Source organism: Malaya genurostris, chromosome 3 (assembly GCF_030247185.1).
Source record: "Malaya genurostris strain Urasoe2022 chromosome 3, Malgen_1.1, whole genome shotgun sequence".
Taxonomy (NCBI): Eukaryota; Metazoa; Arthropoda; class Insecta; order Diptera; family Culicidae; genus Malaya; species Malaya genurostris.
This window is the reverse complement of record NC_080572.1, coordinates 240,599,604-240,620,820: the sequence shown is the minus strand read 5'-3', so window position 1 is coordinate 240,620,820 and position 21,217 is coordinate 240,599,604. Positions and strand designations below refer to the sequence as shown.

At 37.7% G+C, this 21,217-nt stretch overlaps 1 protein-coding gene across 3 annotated transcripts in view; it reads right to left on the bottom strand.

Annotated features, from left to right (window-relative positions):
* Positions 1 to 21,217, bottom strand: part of LOC131436880 (methylcytosine dioxygenase TET) — a 406,314-nt gene that overhangs the window by 259,978 nt on the left and 125,119 nt on the right. For 2 of the 3 annotated variants that reach the window (XM_058605845.1, XM_058605846.1), the window contains exon 5: positions 8,293 to 8,364. The exons of the other annotated variant lie outside the window; for it this stretch is intronic. In XM_058605845.1, the coding sequence (XP_058461828.1) occupies positions 8,293 to 8,364 (72 nt within the window). The remainder of the gene's footprint in view (positions 1 to 8,292; positions 8,365 to 21,217) is intronic. 3 annotated transcript variants of the gene reach the window in all.

Sequence of the window (21,217 nt, the reverse complement as noted above, 5' to 3'; positions counted from 1 at the left end):
CGGAATATCTACCGGAGGCAGTATCAACGAACTGGCATCCTATATAGGAAGACTACTTATAACAACTTAACTAGGATAATCCAGGAAAGGATATCTGAGCTTCGCAACAGGAACTTCCAGCAAAAGCTTCGAGAAATTCTCCCACATTCAAAGCCCTTCTGGTCCTTAACGAAGGTGCTTAAGAAAAAACCGAAGCCTATTCCTCCTCTGATGTCACCCCAGGACGCAACTGAAGGAATACCTTTAATCACACCAGTAGAGAAGGCAAATGCGCTAGGCCAGCAGTTTGTGTGTTCTCACAATTTAGGACTTAACATTGTTAGTCCATATGAAAGAACCGTTGCTGATAGCGTAGCTGAGGTTGACCAATCAGACAGCTTGGTTCCTGAGGAAAGTAGAGTCACTGCGAATGAGCTGATGGCTTTTGTGAAAAAATCCAAAAATATGAAGGCCCCCGGTTTCGACAACACATTCAACATTGAGCTGAAACATTTGAGTATTCGCTCATTTGTCTTCTTAGCTAAACTTTTTAACAGGTGCTGGGAGCTTGGTTACTTCCCTTCAATGTGGAAGTTAGCTAAAGTTATCCCAGTTTTGAAACCGGGGAAAGATCCTTCCTTTTCCAAGAGCTATCGGCCCATCAGCTTACTCTCTGCCCTATCCAAGCTGTTTGAAAAGTCAATACAAAGGCGAATTCTTGCTTTTGCAGATGAACAGGATATATTTCTTGAAGAACAGTTTGGGTTCCGGAAAGGAAGATCCACCATCCACCAGCTCAAAAGGGTTAACAACGTCATCCAGCAAAACAAATCAGTGTCAAAAACGACTGCCATGGCAATATTGGATATTGAAAAGGCATTCGATAATGTGTGGCACGATGGACTGGTGTTCAAACTGCATCGGTATAATTTTCCCATGTATCTTATTAAAATTATCAAAAATTATCTTGTAGATAGAGCATTCCAGGTTTCTCTGAATAATGCACTTTCAGAAAGATTTACTATTCCTGCTGGTGTACCCCAGGGAAGTATCCTAGGTCCCATTCTATACAACATTTTCACATCAGACATCCCACCTCTTCCAGGTGGTGGTGTTCTGTCACAATTTGCTGATGATACTGCCATTCTTTACAAAGGTCGTGTCATTAATGCTCTGAAAAATAAACTACAGACAGGTCTGGACGCTTTAACAGAATATTTTACAAGCTGGAAAATTGTGATCAATGCAGCAAAAACTCAGGTCATCTTGTTTCCACATTCAAGATCTCCAAAACTTGTTCCATCAGACGAATGCAGAATACGATTCGGTGATGAGGTCATTCAATGGTCCGATGAAGTTATCTATCTAGGACTCACCTTTGACAGACATCTGATATTCAGGTCACATGTTGACAAAATCGTTCAAAAATGCAGCATACTCATTAGGTCTCTGTATCCGCTGATTTGTAGAACATCTAAACTATGCCTGAAGAATCAGATGGCTGTCTATAAACAAATCATCTACCCCGCAATTGAATACGCAGTCCCTGTTTGGCGGGGTTGTGCACGAACACACAAACTTAGGCTTCAACGCATTCAAAGTAAGATCTTAAAGATGATTCTAAATCTACCCCCTTGGACAAGGACTAGTGAAGTACATGAGATGGCCTCACTGGATATACTAGAACAAAAATTCGAACAATACTGCACGAAATTTGAAGAGAGGTGCTCAATCTCTGAAATACAAATAATTCAAAATTTGCACGTATTAGGTTAGGGATAGTTATAAGTATGTAGATATTTTATTAATAATTAAAATAAATATTATGATTAAACTTTAGTATGTAAAACAAGAGTAACTAAAACACCTATTATTAATAACGAATCGTATGAACAACAAAGATGAAAGGCCAAAGGGTCAAAACACTTGTACTGTAAAATGTTGATGTAATACACAAAAATAAGATTAATAAACAGATATTTATGCAAAAAAAAAAAAAAATGAAAATCGATCATTTCTTTTCGTGCGTTCGATGGAAGCAGACGTCGTGGGAGTTAAACCTTCAACCAGTAGCGACGGAGAGTGCACCTTCTGCGTGGTTTAAACCTCAAACGCTCAGGTCGCAACTCTCATTTGCTTTTCGGTAGTCGTAACGAGAAGTTCTAGTTTCAGATTTTTGTTTCGCAATATAGGTTTAGAATTCAGAGCCTGTGTGCTGAAACTGTATGTTATTCCGGAACTGATTTCGATTTCGAGTTTCGACATTGCAATTCTAGAATTGAAACTGGATTCTGAGTCTGTTATTGGCTCTAAATTTAGTTCTTGAACTCAGGGTCCAGTTCTTTATTCCAGACTTCTATTCGGTTCTTTTTAGAACCATAATAATACTCCTAAAGAATTATGCGGAATTTTACTTTACTGTACAACCCATTCTGGTAGTCATGGCGAAAAATCGTCTTGAAGTTTCAGAGCTTGGTTCCGGAATATGGGTTTAGAATTCATAGTCTGCGTGCTGAACTAACTCAACTCGTCACTTACTATCACGAACGCTTTAATAAAAAGTTCTTTTCAGAGCCACCATTATTTTATTTTAAAGAACTATACTGCTTATTTCATAATATATAATTGCGTTTCAGAATGTTTAATGTAACTAATCTGTAATTTAGTCTAGGCGCATCGTTTAAATTTCTAGTAATGAAAGAGTGGAAAGTTGCACAATTCAAACAATCGATCAGCTACCAATTCGAATTCGGAAGCATAAATAAAGCGTGCATATTCGTATTCACGACATCCAGTTATGTCTCTGACATTACACACCTGTACTTTTTTTTTACGAAAGTCTCCATGATTTATAAAAATTATATTTTTTGATTTATCGTCATTTTTGTATAAATTTGTTTCGTTGCGTCATCACATTTCTTCGTTTTTTGTACAAATTTATTTGATGTCAATAAATTCTACGGCATAGAACATCAAAATGGCGGCCATGAAATAACCCCCCCCCCCTCCCGTCCCCCTACCTCTCTTCTGTATACTTAAGGGACAATTTACTATCTTAAGAAAACAGTCATTGTTGCTTAACGCAAAAGCAGTTTTCAGTCTATTTGGTAAATTTTCCTAAACAAACTGATGTGTTTTTTTTAAATTCATCAGTAGAGAAGTAAACTAGTTTGGCAGTTTTCAGCAATGGCACTAAGCTTTTGAGTAGAACTTTAACCACTCCTAAGCTAATAGTAATCAGAACCATAAGGAATTCGAGTTGTTACTTGGGATTGCAGCGCGAAAATTCCAACTTCAATACGAGATGGCAGAACTCACACTAACTATAGGTTCCAATAAATGAGATGAAGAGTGAAGTTGAGATAATTACAAGCACGGTTACCCAAGTCATAACACTCAAACTCAAATTAAACTATACAAAAATAAACAATGGTTAAAATGTGGAGCGGTTTGCGGAATAAGAACTCCTACTCCAAGTATCATAATACAACGTGTTCAAAAATCTCATGTCCCAACATTCCTCAGGATCGTCGCTTAAAAAATTTCCAAAAAATAATTTCAACTATTCATCAGCAAAATCTTTGGGATAGGTAATTGTTTTCCTATTTTCATAAGTGCGAAAATTTCTCATTTTTAATGGCTAGAACTGATTCAAAAACAGTATATTTTAGTCCTTTAATTAATGAGTACTTACGTTGATTCCTAAACATACAGGGTCCGGCACTCGAAGTGTAACCAACTTCAGACCTTCGAGCCTGGCGTCAAGGTAAATGCGACATATTATCGGGAAAGTATTCTGGAGGTTGCTTTGAAGCCGTGGGCAGACAAACATTTCGGTGGCAGACCATGGACGTTTCAGCAGGACTCGGCACCGTCTCACAAAGCTCGAGTGAACCAAGAATGGCTGAAAAACAACGTTCCGAACTTCATCACGTCCACACAATGGCTCTCGAATTCACCAGATGGGAATCCAATGGATTATTCTCTTTGGGCCATTTTGGAGAGCAAAGTCCGAACTAAAAGATACACCAGTCTCGAGGCGCTGAAAAAAGTTATTGTCCGCGAGTGGGCCAAAATACACCTGCAAGTCACATTCGGGCAGCTTGCGATTCGTTTTTTGACCGTCTCGAGGCCATAGTCAAGGCAAAAGGTGGTCATATCGAGCAAAAGTGAATTGATTCTGAATTTTGTATTATTTTTACACATTTTGTACTTTGAATTAAGTAAAAGTAATTTTCCAAACTGAATTTATGGCCTTTTTAATTGGTTACACTTCGAGTGCCGGACCCTGTACATTATCAATTTATAGCGCATACAGAAATTTCCTATTCCTTTGTTATGTTGTTATGTTCATTTATGTCAAAGCACGTGGTTAATAATTAAGACAACAAAATATTTATCATATAACATGGTTCTATCAGTTGTTTAATAGGAAATGACAGTTCAACTGACGTCGCTTAGAGTCGTCGCTTCGCTGGACTGTCCAGCGAATTGCAAGCTCGTGCTGCTGCGACAATACATTCATAGCCTCCACGCCTTCACGTTTAGTTTGACGAACAGTTTTTCGTCAGTTTCAATTGAAACGCAATTGTGCTCAACTAGATCGTCCGGAATTAGAGACGTCCGGAATTGGACGTGTATTGGAACCTATAGGCTATAATGTTCCGCTAAGCTCGACACTCGCTTTTACACGGTTAAATGAAAAAGTAATAATGAAGTAATAATGAGCACTGAAATATTTAGATTTTGAGCCAGGTTTAGGTGTTTCAAGAAACATTTTTGCAATAATAGTGCCCATTTTTGCAATAATAGAAACATTTGAATAAAATAGTACCCACAAAAAGGTGAAAATTCTTTAGCAACGATATTCAGAAATGTTGAAATTTTTTCAGAAGAGTTTATGTCTTCGCCAAAGTTTTTGGATTTGAGAGTACTTTGTCGAAGGCCCCGAAAACCTATTCCTTCAAATTAAAAAGTTAGACTTTTTTTGTGTATTTACAATGAGTTTTGAAAAATGACTTGTTACTTAAAAAGAATCTTCATACTAAACTGAGTAACTATCGTGAAGACATCAAACAACTCAGATCAACGTTTATCGCATAATTAAAGAAAGTCAAATCATATCACGACCACTAGCGGCAGTGGTGCTAGATCTATTAGGGAATGAGCCATTGTTCGAACCTTGTATCGAATGTTATTCCTTGAATAACTTTTTCTACAAATGCCGGATTGTTTTGTAGTTTTCGAAGGTTTTCTTCCTCGTTAGATTTCCTACGTAAATAACATATGCACTGAATTTTAGCATCTATAGGGTGATCTCTCGCCGATTTTTTTGAAAAAAGTTAACTTTCTCATAGAAAATCCCATAAAACTTTGAACTTTGGGTGCGAAAATATAGTTTTACCGATCGAGCTATAACTGTGCATAGTGCTTATGGGACACAAAAGGAACACCAAAAGTTGGGTGGAGCAGAAATCAAAATTTTGTCCCACCCTAGTGTTCAGTTTACTCGGTTTACTGAAAAGAATTCAATCAAAGCATTCGATAGTTTAAATTGTTTAAAATCTGTCGCCATTCCAAAATTTGTTAAGACCTACAAAGTTACACAAAATTGCTTATTTTAAAATGAATTTTCATTAATTTGACACTTCATCCATTTTCCTGGTATTGTAAGGTAACATATTACTCATTTATGGCAACTTTCATTGAACCGTGTAATGCATATTCGTGTAAGATGATCTTTCCCCGGCAGCTGGTCTGTTTTGGGTTTAGAACGTTCTTCCCTTCCAGCAATAATCGAATATAGTTTTCAAACTGATTGATTTTATTTTAGTCAATTGTTAGGGTTATTAATCCTAATATTAATATTATTATCCGGTATCCCTCTCAGTAGGCCATGCCAGCGGTTAAAAATTGCTAACAACAAAACAGATTCCGTTCTTTTTTCTTCAAAATAAAAGACCGACAAGGTTGCCGAGAAGCAAGATTTAATTTTCCAACGAGTACAGACACAGAGTTCGCAAAAGTCTGCACATTGCTAGTAGCTTTAGTTGGTTTGACAAGAAATAAATTTGTTATTTTTTATATATTTCCAAAATATTAGCGAAACCATTGTACATCTGCAAAAATTTGTGTCATTTTTGGTCATCTGAAAGTTGTTTACCGAGATTTTGGTAAATTGATATCTTTGATTTGCTGGCTTAGGCAAAATGGTCGATTGCTGTTAAATACGGAAATTCATGTTGTCGGTCTAATATTATGCACTGCTGAGAATCAACCGGACATTATGGAAAAAAAGCAATTGTTGCCGAAATACCAATAATTTCGTCGAATATCGATTTACTGTTCTCGTTTAGTTATACACGGAATTGTGATTTTTTGGTCGTGCTTTCGATTTGATTTAATTTGATTGTTAGTAACAATAAAGGGAAAAAAAATGTGTAAATAAATTTCGAACTTTTATTCGAATCATTTGAGAAAGAAAATTCGTTTTTACATGATTCAATTGTCGGCTGACGGCTGAGGACTCTTTCGGTTACAAATTCCGAAGCGTCATCCGATAGATCCAAATAAAATTGTCGCGTGGCTCCTGCAATAAACGTTCGCTGATGTCATCGTGTTGCCAGATGACATACGGAAGCTATTCAGATGGTTCAGATATGACCTTCACTCTGAATGCAATTTTACTTTTCAGAATTTTGTATATAAAGCAGCATCAGCAGAAGTTGTAATGGAATACAACTTTTGGATTGACGATTTCCTCAGGAAATTTCTCAGCCAAAGCAAGTATTTCCTATTACTTTAAACGCACAGCATGACAAACATTACAGTAAAAATATACATCAATAAAGATCCTTCCCTTTTCGTTCGGCTGGAGAGAACGAGGGAAAGTATCTCAATGGCAACCGGATCGAGAAAATTGTTTCAGCCGATTGATCCAGCTCCCCCCCTCTCCGCCATTCCGTCCAACGAGAGTCTAAGTCATAATTTTTTATACGGGCAGAAGGAAGTTTAATTTCTTCCCATTCAAAATTCATGGCCACAGAGTGTTGGTTGGTATGGGGGTTGGAATCCCAGTATCAGAATGAACTTTCCGAAGCGTTTTTTTTTGTTGCGTCCCAGACTGATGTGGATGGTGCTGGGAGAAGAGCAGCGATTCGGCATTCACCTAACCGAACCTGTGAGTTGTGTAAGTTAAGGTGAGACACCGGGGACCGATTGAGGATTTTCAGGAATTGTACTACGAATCTTTCAGCCTCTGCTCCCTGCTCCCCCCGGTAATGTCGTCATCGTATCTGACTGCTGGCTTCCCGTTCTTCATAACAGGAAAAGAGAGTGTAAGGGCACTTTACGGCATCATGATACCGATGAATGGGAAGAGTGAGAAACGGACGTCGTTTTCGTCCTAGTCTCGTCTTCAGAAGGATGTATCCTTTGCTCGTACTTTCTCTTATCCTTACGGTTGGGGCTGCTGCTGCTGCTACTGTCGGCGTGGCATTTTACGGATACGGTTTTATGTGTTTTTATAGACACACCAGACACAGCCAGGCAAAGTGATCCCTACACAACTGTTTGTCTGTTGGAAAGAATGTTCCCTCGTTCCTAGTCGACGGTTGTGAGTCGCAGGGAGCAGCAGGTCGGTAACGTCTCGAACGATAGCGACAACGACAACGACAACGACGACGACGACGACGAGGTCTGCGGTTTGACTTTGATTCCGATACTTTTTTATACTTTCTCTTTTCGTCCCAGGCGGAAGCAGACTTACTAGAGCAAGTAGCAACAAACCGAAACTCGGGGAATCCCCTACAGACGCTGGTAGACGACGACGATGACGACACCGGCAGTGGTTCAGAATAGATGACATTGGCAGTCGCCGTTCAAAACGGGGTATCACCATGCCGGAATGGGTTTCTATTGCGATCATATGTTTTGACGGTGTCGACCCGGGGGACGGACGATGACTTCCCGTGCCGGTGCCGGGGGTTTTTGTTGAGGCAGATCCAGAATGCTTGCTCCTTTTACGAGCTGTATCGTAGTAGTATAGCGTAAAAAGAAGGCCAGCCAGTAAAGGCAAAGCCGGCAGGCTTTTAAGCTGCTGCTGCCCGTCGTATTAGGGAACCGTAGAAAGATGCCACGTTTTTATGGCAAGTCAAAGTTTTTCACCCCGTCTCCGTAGACAGAGACTGAGACAGAGCGAGAAAGAGAATAAGTGGGATTTGTAGGCTTTGCGAGGTTTAATTGAAAAACTTTTGCCTCATTCTAAAGGTAACGCGCTAAGCGATAGAACAAAAATGGTAAAGAGATTCTTACCCCATTACCGCGTCCTCTACCGCGGCCTCGCTTTCCAGTTATAGGCTGTCCATTGGCGTCGTACGTCACAACCTAGATGTGGTGAGGGGGAGAAGAGAAAAATTGGTCCACGTGTGATTCTTGTACTACTACTCACTACGAGCTAGCAACTACAACTCCGGCTAACTACGGGAACTACATTGGAAAAAAAACTACAACAGAGCTACAACCTAAAGTGAAACGAAGTAAATAATTATAGCACACGGAACGACCGAAATTAGCTCTGCGCCTAATTCGTATTACTGTTTTTGAATTAGTTGATTTTAACAACAAAATTTCCAAAATAACTAAAAAAATTAGTTAAAATTGAGAATTTACTTTGTTGAAAAAAACTCTTATTTTTAGAGACTGTGTTTAGTTGGCGAATATTCTGGACACAAACCAGCAATATTTCAATCCAGTACGAAATTCTCATTGACAACAAATTTTGTTATTAAAATCAGAAAATTTGTTTCTATTTATCTATCACCATCATTACTGAAGGACAGGATAAAGAAAACAAAAATGAAATTGGTTTTATTAACAAGTTTATTAGCTAAAAACTCATGAGAAGTGTCAAAGCAAAACAATCCATTAGAAAGCTAAAAGGGACAGTCTTGTTGAAACTGCTTGCAAATTGTTTAGATGTTTTTCGCATGTGTTACGATATATCCATATATAAATTTCTAAACCGATATGTAAAAATGACGTAAACTGTTAGTGGAAAGTGTATTTATTCAGAATTTGTGTGCATTCAAAGCGATTGTGCGTAATAATGTTTTTACGGGGAACAGTGAAGTGAGTTTCGAATATTGCACTCTAATTGTATATGTCAAATGATGTTTTTTGTATCTTCCAACCTTCTGGGCTACGCTGTCCGGTGTACTACTTGTACCGAGTGCTCAAAGTTTTCAGTGAGATAGTCAATTTCGAATGAAGAAAACAGCAATTGAGAAGAAAAATTTTCAAAAAGAAGTTTATGTTTCGCTTATGTCTTTTTCTCCAATACAACATCGTATTTATACCTGCCAATATAGAAAAGATAATCGTGACTGAAATTTTTTTTCGGTAGTCGTGTGCCATCTAGTGGCTAGTAGTCATTACGGTGTTAACGTTTTTTCGGTGACAGAGCGCCATATAGCTGCAAATGGCAGAAACCAATTCAACCATTTATGTGGGTTGAAAACAACGTTTTATTTCTCTAATTCAACTAAAAAATTAGTTGAATGGATATGAAGCGTGCCTTAGCTAAGAAATGACAGCACGTATAATTGGTGAATTCAACTAAAAAAATAGCCATTTCAACAAATATTTTATTATTATTAAGGGAATTAGAATTAAAAAATCTAAATTAGCAAAAGTAAGATTTTTTAATTTGTCTCAAAAAATAACTAACTAAAATCAGAAAATCAACTAATTTTTTCGCCAAAATGCTGATTTCAGTCTTTCCGTGCAGTTTTCGATTTTATTTTCTATGGTCAAAATCAATCAATGGACATAATGTAATTATAAACAAACGCTTTTCTGGGATATCGAATCGCAGTAGCTTTGCATTTGAGAACTGATTACGTGATTTCTTGCGTTCAGATTCGATTATAACTTCTATAGTAAGATGTTTATTGACGTGTCAGTTTTATACGATTTTTCGTCAATCCCGTTATGTTTTTGACATTGCCCATCCGCTTTTGTTCGAAAACTATTTTCCACATGTCCAAGGAAAAGATGTTTTGTCACACAAAAAAAAACAAAAATCTTCGAACAGACGATAGTTTGAATATGTTCATAACCTTGATTCAAGATGTTACCAATCGCTTCTAGTAAGTCAATTTGCTAATCAACTTGATAAAGTAATTGCGTTGCCTTACCCACTATGGAAATTGGTTCATTTCAGCGTAGCTGCCATACAGAGGCATTTCCATTGATTCGAGTTCTACTCCGGAAGGATACTGGAGCGTCGCAGTTCACGCAAATTCACGTGGAAGAACATTTAATATTGTGTCTAAAACTCCATGACATGGAATTCGTTGAAATAAAGAAAGAATACAGATAGCAACAGCCGCGACTTGAACCGAGAATCATTGCATCGCAAGTACGTCTGTTAATCGACTGAGCTACAGAAGCATACATCTGCTTGGTTGGTAAAAGGTGCATTTGAATTCATGCAGTCGCACCTGCTAGCAGAATGCAAGTTACAGTCGAAACCAGTAAAATTCGAGCGAGTCATTACAAATGAAATTTTCCGTCATTTGACAAATTAGGTCTTTATGAATTACATCGTATGAGGAATTAAATCACCTGAATTAGTCAAATTTTGTTTGTGTGTAGCGTATGATATATCATACGCAAAAATATCTGTTTTACGAAATATGTTTACCCAACAGCTTCACGATAGCAAATACAGAAAAACTACACTGCGCAAATACAGAAAAACTACACTTCTTTTTCTATTGTATTTTGATTCTTGACTTTTGACCAACTAGAAGTGGCAGTGCAGAAGTCACACAATCTTCAACACATAATATGATGGAACTGGTGATGTCAGCTCGTTTGATTCAAATAACCAAAAGCTCGAACAAAACTGTTTCAATCCATCCAGTGGAGTAATGATGCCTTTCACATATCAATTATACTGTCATATAAAATACTGTGATATTCTTCAAAATAATTTTCTTCGATTCTTGAAGGAATAACAGGAATCGCTTTTGTTTGGTCATCTACTGATAATGACTACCGATTGGAGCAGTTTTGATGTTGATTTAGATTTTTTTACGTTTTTTGTTTCGCTCCTTTAAGTGGTGGTATAAAATTTTAAACACATTTTACCTTATAATACTGGAACCGGAAGTCTGATGAAATTCAGAAGTTTTGTATATAATCATAAAACCTTTAACTAAAATCTAAGTTTGTAAAAATCGGTCACGCCATCTTTTAGGAAAATTAGCACACATATTTTCATCTTTTTGTACATTTTACCCCATAACTCCGGGACCGAAAGTCCTATCCAAACAGAATTCAAAAATTTTGTATGTGATCATAAGACCTTTCATTGGGATCTAAGCTTGTGAAAATCGGTTCAGCCATCTCCGAGAAAAGTTAGTGAAAAAAAACGTTAAATACACACCTACACACAGACATTTTGCTACTCGACGAACTGAGTCGAACAGTGTATGACACTTGGCCCTACGGGCCTCAGTTCAAAAAGTCGGTTTTCACAATGATTTACTTTTTTATATGAAAAAAGGCAAATATGATGTTCATACGTTATATACAACAAGAGATATTCTCGATCGAATATTTAACACCTAGAAATTCGAGTGCACTTTTTTCATATTTTTCCACATTTAACCCTGTTACTCCCGAGTCGAACGTTCGATCTGGATAATATTCAATAACAGGCTATGGAACCAAGAGACCTTTCATTCAAATCGAAGATTATGAAAACCGTTTCAATCGTTTCTAAGAAATTGGAGTGATTCCAGGTTTTGAGTACACGATCATTTTTTTCGATACTTCCGGAATCTGGAACGAAGATGCTGTATACTCAAAATCAATTTATTTAGTCATCAACTAACCAAATCTGTCCAATTCAAGAATTATATGGCTATTTGAATGTATTTGATTAAATTTTCCTTGTCATGTATGAAAACACGTCTCTGAAAATGAAATTTTTATACCTTTCAGTCTTTAATTCCGGAGCCGGAGGTCGTATCCGGATGAAATTTTGTAGGATTATATGGGGTTGTAAGACCTTTCATTTGAACCTACGCTAGTGAAAATTGGATAAGTGATCTTTGAGAAAATCGATTGCACGTTTTTAGTTCATTGTTACCTAGTAACTCCCAAACCTTGTTCACTGCCCAACCGTTGAAATTAAGGGAACTAACTGCATCTCCAGACGCTTTCAATTATTTTTTAAGAATCTCTATATAATCGATTAAAGCAGGTCGGATGGTATTGAACATAAAAAATGAGCCAATTTAATCCATAGCACAATATGTACAAATTCACCATAAGCTGCTTGCGCTTGCTGGTCAATGACAGCCAAACGATCTTTTCATATCGCACGGCCGTAGCCAATACGTGGCGCTCTGAACTCGAGCACTTTGCCTTGTGCACTGAAATTGCGTATGTTTACACACATCTCATCATCAAACTTAAAATTTTAGGTATCTCTTGTCGCTGTGTTAGTGTCTCTGTCACGTTTGGCTCTGTGAGAACTTGTAAGCACAACTCTAGGAGAGGCTTCAGTGGCTTATGCTTATGGCAGTTGAAAACAAAATGCTGTCTTAGTTGCAACGTCGAAGCGGTTTTATCGATGAGGTTATTGACAGATTTGCTCGACGTGCAGAGTGCCGAATTCTTCTATTATATCGATGATACGAAATAAGTTTAATAAAAAAATCCCCATCCGAAAGTATATCGTTATTTCATTGTTTCGAAAACCCCAAGCGAATCTCCATTCCAAAATCTTTAGTTTTCACTTACAACGAACAATTACATCTGATATCATATCACATAAGCAGTGCACATCTAGTCGATTTTGTCACGAGACGCCACTGTCGAAGTTCCACGCGCAGCGAAAAACTTAGCTCGAAACTAGTTACGTACTTTCAAGTTGCCGAAAGTTCCTCGCGTATTTTTAAGCAGCGAGAAAACATATTTTATGCAGATTCTGTGGAAGATTTAATTTCTTAGGTTGTTACAAACCTGTTTCTCGAAAACAACTTGAAAATATACAAAAGACACGAAAAAATATACAATAGACATATTAAAAACATTTTATTTTGCATACTTACAGAAAAAAGCATTGTAACACAAGTCTGTCTCTGAGTTAAAACATTTTTTTGTTGTTATTTTGGTTGTGAACCCAAACCCGGAAAACTGTATTAAACTGCTGGGAGTGGTTCTAACGGTTCTAAAGTGGTGATTATGACGATGAAGACAGCGAGTTCTCCGGCAATACGAGAACGTTCGAAGACAAAGGCGAAAGGTCGACCAGAAACGAGTACGTAATTTTTCATCACGGCAACGCTCGGTCATATCATGTGGCTTTGGAACTAATGAACTACTTTCGAATAGTACAGAGCTTCTTCACCGGAATACGTCGAGGTACTCAGAAACTGGTCCGATAAGATCCTGAGCTCAAAAATTAAGATTCTTTTTATTTAGAATTTTTTCATGAACTGTCAGAATGATAAGAAAAAGTTGTATTTTACGATAGAATATTCTTTTAATGTCCAGGAATTCATCAATTATTTTATAACAAATGTCAAAACGTTAGTTATTCACTTCTGATACAGAACTCCCGTCGCTTTATTTTCGAGGCAACCCGCGTATTTAAGAAACAAGAATAGTATCCGATCCCAACGAAATTTAGTAATACAAAACTAATCGAATCGACACGATCATGTATGAAGCAAAAATTTGATTACGGTCTATAAAACCTGAAAGAACCCCCCGTTGAAGATTTAAATTTTGAGTAAAAATACTTCAGTTTTGATTAAAAACTAACCAAATTCCATTTATAGCGGAAAACTTGTAGAATTAATAAAAGGTTCAACGAAATATGCACTAGAACCATCTAATATTTTATTTGAAGCCAAACGACATCGACTTTTGAAATCACTACTAAATTTTTCGAGTAAATAATGTTTTTTAATACTAGTGTTAGAAAAACTGACATTTCAATAAAGATTCCACTTGACATACTTTCATACATGGTGCATCTTCAGGCGGCTCAGTAGCTGTAAGCAACGCCTACTATACCTTCGTAGAATATCTCATCGAATGATGCATTGTCATCGGGCTGCAGCCAAATTAAAGCAAAGCAAGCTTCATTTACCGTACCAACAATAATGAAAGCATTTTCATCAGGGCGAAAAGCCGTCGGCACAACAACCTCTGAACCTCTCACAGTAGGCTGGTAAATTCGCTGCACGACGGCGGCTGCATCAACACACTGGCGGACAGTGCAGCCTTGTTGCAAGTCAGTTTCTTATCGACATTTCTTCCCGGAGATTGTAAATAGTTCGTCCTTATCTTGACCTTCCTCCGGGTCGACTTCGAAGCCACTGGTTCCTGTGTGATCCGTAATCACACGTACCGCGCTCGCGTGTGTGTGTATGTGTGTGTTTGTGAGTGGTCGAATAGCATGTGCTTTTCATTTTATCGCGGCCGCGATTTTTATTTTTATTTGTTCCGTTTGTTTTGCCTTACCAGCCCCAGCATTGAGATAAACTAAATTTATTTAGCATATAAATTAATCTTGATTTAATATTTACAATGCACCATTCGGAAGATAGCGGCGAGTAATGGGTGCTGCCTCGGAATGTGGCGCACGGAGGAAAAACACGACCAACACATAGCAAATTTGCAATCTCAGAAGATAAATTTCCATCCGTCTCGGCTGGCATGACTCGAACCGTACAGTGGCATCCAATCTTATCAGAGCAACCGCCGAGCTCGGTGGCCACTAGCCCCAATCACTGGTCCCGACGCGTGACGGTCGTAGTGGAAGTGGAACCCTCCCCACATCAGAGGTGGGCAAAATCGATAACAACGTGGAACATTCCGCACGACGGCGTCCAAAGAAAAGCACTTTGGGTTACGATTGGTAGCCATCGGACAGGACGCCAAACCATCAGGCGGGTGACGCCGTTGCACTTCCACCGTTTTATTTATGATACTCTGGAACATTATCGCTTTTTTTTTTGTTGCTATCATTCAGGTCTGTCTAATGGTCGCTGGATCGTAAAAAGCAACAACTTCCGGAAGCCGCGCAGCAATATGGCATGAAAAAAAAAACAATTCAAGATGGCCGCCCGGACGCGTTACGCTTTCGCACAATGCTTCCGCGCGGATGTGGGGACAAATCGGTTTCGACGGTGCCAAGTCGCAAATTACGACGCTGCTCGGTGTCCCTGAGCAGCAGTGAAAATTTTATGATCTCATTCCATCCCCTTGACTGACCGACCGGTTCCGAAAATCGCCGTCGCAAAAATGAAAATTGCTTCATAAACATTACGGTTTCAGCGTGCGTCACGATGCCACTTTGCAAAAATCATTCCCGGGTGTCGAGCATCTAGAGAAGTCCTGCTTTGTTTTTGCTATCCGTTGGACAAATCGTACTGATGGAGTGATTTTACGGTCACCATTTTGAATTTTTCGACTTTGGAAAACGTGACTTCGATGAGTTTTGTTTCTTCTGTTCCTTACGTGAGGACAACGACTGAGGCGAAACAAAAAAATCTAATTCTGATCTAGTAGGCAGTGAATATTACTGTCATTTGCAAACGTTGAATAATTGCGTCGTGGAAGGGACTTCGGTGGAGTGATTTCCGTCATTTGACAAGTTAGGTCTTTATGAATTACATCGTATGAGGGATTAAGTCACCTGTAAAATTCAAATTTTTTTGGTGTGTATATTTTGAGCTTCATTCTGCTTACTAGTGAAAACAGAGCAAAGATTTTGAATGAAAAAAAAAAAAAAACAAATAGAAACTGAAACAATAGTGAAACCGGGAATTTTTAATCGATTTTAAACAGCTCTGTCAGCCTTGTTTGTGCAGATTTCGGCCGAAAAAAGACTATTAATAGAGAGAAGTTCCGAAGAGTAAGGTCACACTTTCCAAATGCTGTCATTTGAGCCTCCTTTTTTTTCGAGTAGTCTGTCGGTTCTACCGTCAAATCAAACCTAATTGAAGATGCACAAGAAACAGAAGCTGTCAAAAAGTAATTCTACCTAGACAGCCAATGTGAAATCATAGACGAGAAAGTTGTATGGCGCAGTTTTTGTCAAGAAAAAGCACTGCATCGATGGAACGTATTTGAACTTGGACTATAAAGCAATGCTACACGATTCGTGAAGATGATAATGTTGACAATACGGAACACTCAGCGTTCATTGGCACAAATATATTGATCTGGCAGGCTATTTGCGCTTGTGGTGAATTTACGAGACCACGCATCCCAAATGAAGTAATGAATGCAGATATTTACGTCAACCGACGCTTGAAAAATAGCTGTTGCCTTCGGTTAATACATGTTAAAATCCTGTTAATGCCATTGAACAATCCCAGGTAACCAGTAAGCACTGGTATTTGCACTAAAGTAGCCTTTTATGAGCACCAAAAATGCCTCTAGCTCAATATCAACAATCTGAAAGCTCATCTGTTGTAAATCAATCAAAATTCAGCTTTTAGAATGCACACAAGCCATCAATAAGCATTATCTATGAATAGTCGTATATTTGGCCAAAGTCGGCCTCAATTCAGTCTCAAGTGCGATTGAAATACCAATTAGCGATTATTTGCTGTCATAATGCGGCATTAGTATGTGCTTATTGGTTACCGGGGATGTGGGCTCTGTGGGTAAACGTCTTTGATAATAACAAGTATTGATAATGGTACCAATGCTTTTGTTACCAATTAGCAAAAAATCATGCTCTATATAGGCTGAAAAAGTCATTTCTAATCTTTCCTAAACTTTCCGATCAACCCGATTTACAGTGATATTTCAAATGTCATGGAATTTTCGCTCAATTTATATATGTGTTGGTCAAAGAGGTATTGACAATGCTAACTAAGGTAGGCTTTGTCAATGATTTCCAGCAAATTTCATAAGTTTAGGCTGTAATTCTAGGAAGAACTTGTCATTTATTATATAACCGAAAACATCGAAGATTTAAATTTATGTATTCATTTATATATATTTTTTCCAATTTAACTAGAAATCAGCATCGAAACGTGCAAAATCGGAGATTTCCGAACCAATCGGTAGTTGTACTGGAGTCCGAATTGATTCGAATTTCATATTGAATTCAGAATGAAAATTCTTTGCCCACTCGGATTTCATTTCGAACTGATAATGTGGGAATTCTCTCCAAAACGGTCTGAGTGAAGAATTCTTACTCGATTGCTCATCGGACTCTTATGCTCATTTAACCCCCCCTTTTAAGATTTTTCAACATCAAGTTCCATGAACAATAGAGTACTTATTATATACAAGTGCAACAAGTTGACAATTCTTACTTCGTTCTCAGAATTTGTTTTACAGTGTCAATATTGTGGATGACGCACTTTTTTGCGCCTTCCTCACCTTTTGAAACAATCGGTCTTTAGTCAGTTCTGTACATCGGAAAGACTTTAGTATTAATCGGATTTTATATTACTAAATTTTCATTCTGAATTTAAATCAATTTCAATACGAAAAAGTGTTCAACTTTGCAAAGAAAAAGCATTTTCTAATTCTGTTTGCTTTTCCTCATTCAATTTCGACAGATTCTTTCACCAATTTATTCGGAATCGGTCATCCAATTATTCGATCCAGAGCTCAGAACGGTTCTACAGCTATCTTCTTCGTTTCTCATAGTGGTGCTAAAATTGTTTTCCATAAATTTTGAAATTTTTCCGATTAACCTACAAACTAATTTTTGGTTTTAATGTTAATTTCAAACCGTTAAGTTGGCATATAATTCCAAAAAGTTTAGTAGATTAGCAGTAGTAGCTTTATTCTTTCAGAAAAACTATTTTCTTGTGTTTTTGGTGATTATTTTTTCAAATTTTAATAATGATTTTTCGTCATTCGGGTTATGAAAACTTGTTGACCTTATGTACGGGGTTGATAGTCGAACCCAGATAGGTAGCGTGAACGGCGATGCTCTTATTGGTTCTTTTTGGTTATTTTTTGATGAAATCGATTAAAAATCAAAAATAAATTTCCCGAAAATCTTTTTCCCTGGAGCATTTTTTTAATATCAGCAAAGAGCCAGTAGTCACTGGGGGCTAAATCTGGTGAGTATGGGGGGTGGGGAAGCAGATCAAAGCCCAATTCGTTCAATTTTGCCATTGTTTTCATCGACTTGTGGCAGGGTGCATTGTCTTGATGAAAAAGGTTTTTTTTTCTCTGCATGTGCGGTCGTTTTTCTGCGATTTCCTCCTTCCTTTACGATGTAGTCAATGAAAATCACGCCATGCGTATCCCAAAAAACTGACGCCATGACTTTGCCAGCTGACTGCTGCGTTTTCGGACGACTTTCGCCAGCTGTGCGCCACTCAGATGACTGCCACTTCGACTCTGGAGTGTAGTGATGTATCCATGTTTCGTCCTGTGTCATCTCAGCAATCTCACGAAGCGTCACTTTACGATCTTTCATTATAATTTTTGTCACTTCACTCACATTTTCCGGTGTAACGGCTTCCACAGGTCTACCCGAGCGTTTCGCGTCATTTGTGTCGGTACGACCACGTTTAAACTCGGCGAACCACCGACAAATCGTTGCTTTTGATGGACAAGAGTCCGGATAACATTTTTCAATCCATTGTTTCGCTTGCAGGGTGTTTTTACCCATTAAAAAAGGCGGGTGGGTAATGTCAGAGACATAACTGGATGTCGTGAATACGAAAACAACTGACATGTTCCTTAACACTTCCGAATATCAATTGTATGAATTATGCACGCATTCCCCTTTTTCACATTTTTCGCAAAAACAAAGAAAGCTTCACTTGATCTCGATTACTGTGAATTTCACACAGCGAAAAGTGTACAAATCTAAGCAAACTGTTCTTGATTTGCAGTAATCTGAGGATATTTCCCTACGATTTGCGAACAACAAATCCTAATAGTTCTTTAGAAAAATTTTAGAGCCATTAGAACGGCTGATATTGTGCAATGCTCTCCACCGTTGTTTTTTTTCCAAATGCTAATGACTGGCAGCTGTGACGTAATCGCTCTTGTCGAAAGCGTGCAGACGACACAAAACACATCTGCTCGCAGTGGCGATTGAATCCAAACTGATTGAATTTTTGTTAAGAGATTTCCTTTTATGTGATTTCGTTTGTAGCTTTCTCACTAATGGGCGGTCCTAATGGCTATAAAAATAGCAGCATTCAGAATTTTAATGTCGATTATTTCATTTCGGATTTGCATAATTTATTGAAAGAAACTATCAATATGCTGAAGGGATTCGTTTCTAGCATTCACTAGGACCAAATTGAGGAACTCACTGCGATATTCACCACTTTTCGGAACATTTTTTCCGGACGATTTGTTATACAGCAGCAGATATTTTGTTCTCTTCCTTAGAACGCGTTCTGACATGGTGTTGACATGGAGCAAATGAGACAGGTTTTTTAATAGTGTACTATTGAAATACTTCAATGCTTTTGCTATACACGCTTAAGTTGAAAAATTTCGATTCTATTGGTAGTTAGATTATATCAATCCTTTCACAAATCACTGAGCTATGAGCTTTAAAAATACGAGAAAGGCAAACGCGCCTTATGAATTATCCTTTTTGATACTCGTTTATACCAAACATTTCAGAAAAGTTTAATTTTGAATTATTTGAGACTATGTCACAAAACTGAAAATTTTATCATAAAATTGTGATCATATTTCCATGTCGGCATGTCGCAAGAATTATGTTGATTCATTAGATACAACAATAGATATTCACGATCAAAAACTTATCACTCTCTCAGAGGGTAAATTTTGAAAAGGCACCCCATAGTAAAGTAAGTCGTATTCACGACAAAACAATGTTTTATCAAAACACGAAACTCGGTTTTTTCCATTTTTTAAACAAACTACAAAACGACTTTACTCCAACCTCGATAACTCAGCTGTTTCTGGTCGGATCGACTTAAAATTTTGACCCGTTTCAAGCAAAGGTTAGTACTCTAGAAAGACGTGGTTACTGGTTTACTACGAGCGCCATCTCTGCTTTAGTCTCGGGACTTATTGATCCATGTGTTAATTATTTGAAAATCCCTTTTACTAATCAGTTGAAGCATCCTATTTTTTGGCAACGAACGTAAACGACGAAACTATAAAAATAACCTTTTAATCCAGCCTTTTTACCCCTTTCAGTAATAGTATAAAATTTTTAACATTTTTCACCCTATGTTTCCGGATCCGGATGAAGTTTGTATGGAAGCGCAGGACCTTCCATTTGAACTTAAGTTTGTGAAAATCGGTCGCGCCATCTATGATAAAAGTTAGAACACATATTTAAATTTTTTTGCATATTGTTCCCCATAACTCCAAAACTAGAGGTCAGATCCAAATAAAATTCAGGAATTTAGTATGGAACCTAAAGAGCTTTCATTTGAATCTAAGTTTGTGAAAATAGGTTTAGCCATCTCCGAGAAAAGTTAGTGCAAAAAACGTTATACACACACAGACAGACAGACAGACAGGCAGACATTTTGCGTACTCGACGAACTGAGTCGAATGATATATGACACTCGGCCCTCCGGGCCTCGGTTTAAAAGTCTGTTTTCACAGTGATTGCATAACCGTTCTATATGAGAAAGACAAAACATGGAATGATGAAGGTGTATAGTATTTTGATTAGGATGTAGAATTGGCTCGACGACATTGGAATTTCTATACATAATGCGTGTCTTCTTTAAATCAATCAGAAGACAGTCAATCAAAGTAAGCGAGCATTCATCATTTCATTTGTTATTATTTTATGAGTTGTGGTAAAGGGGAGAGTCGCTTAACACAAACTATATTGTGCCTCTAAAAAAACATGTAATATACTGTGAGTCAAAGTGTGCCACGCTGTTCCCCATGAAACAGCTACTTGTCAAAACTGAGCCCTTGTGTGCCACAACTGTGCAACTGTATGAAAACGAAAGTGCCAATATTGATAAATGCGCCAACGCATTGTGTTACTGTGTGATTGGCACATTGTTCTAAGCGTCCTCCCCTTGGTTGTGGTAAACAAATCCAAGGTACCATCTTTCTATCAAGCTATAAAATGGGCAACATTTTAATTCAAATTTGCTCATTTGATTGAAAATAGTAAAATGTTGTATTTGATTCCAACGTTGAAAGAATAATTCATAATCTACAATTTCGAAGTTTTTCTCCAATCACACGATACACTACACAAAAATAA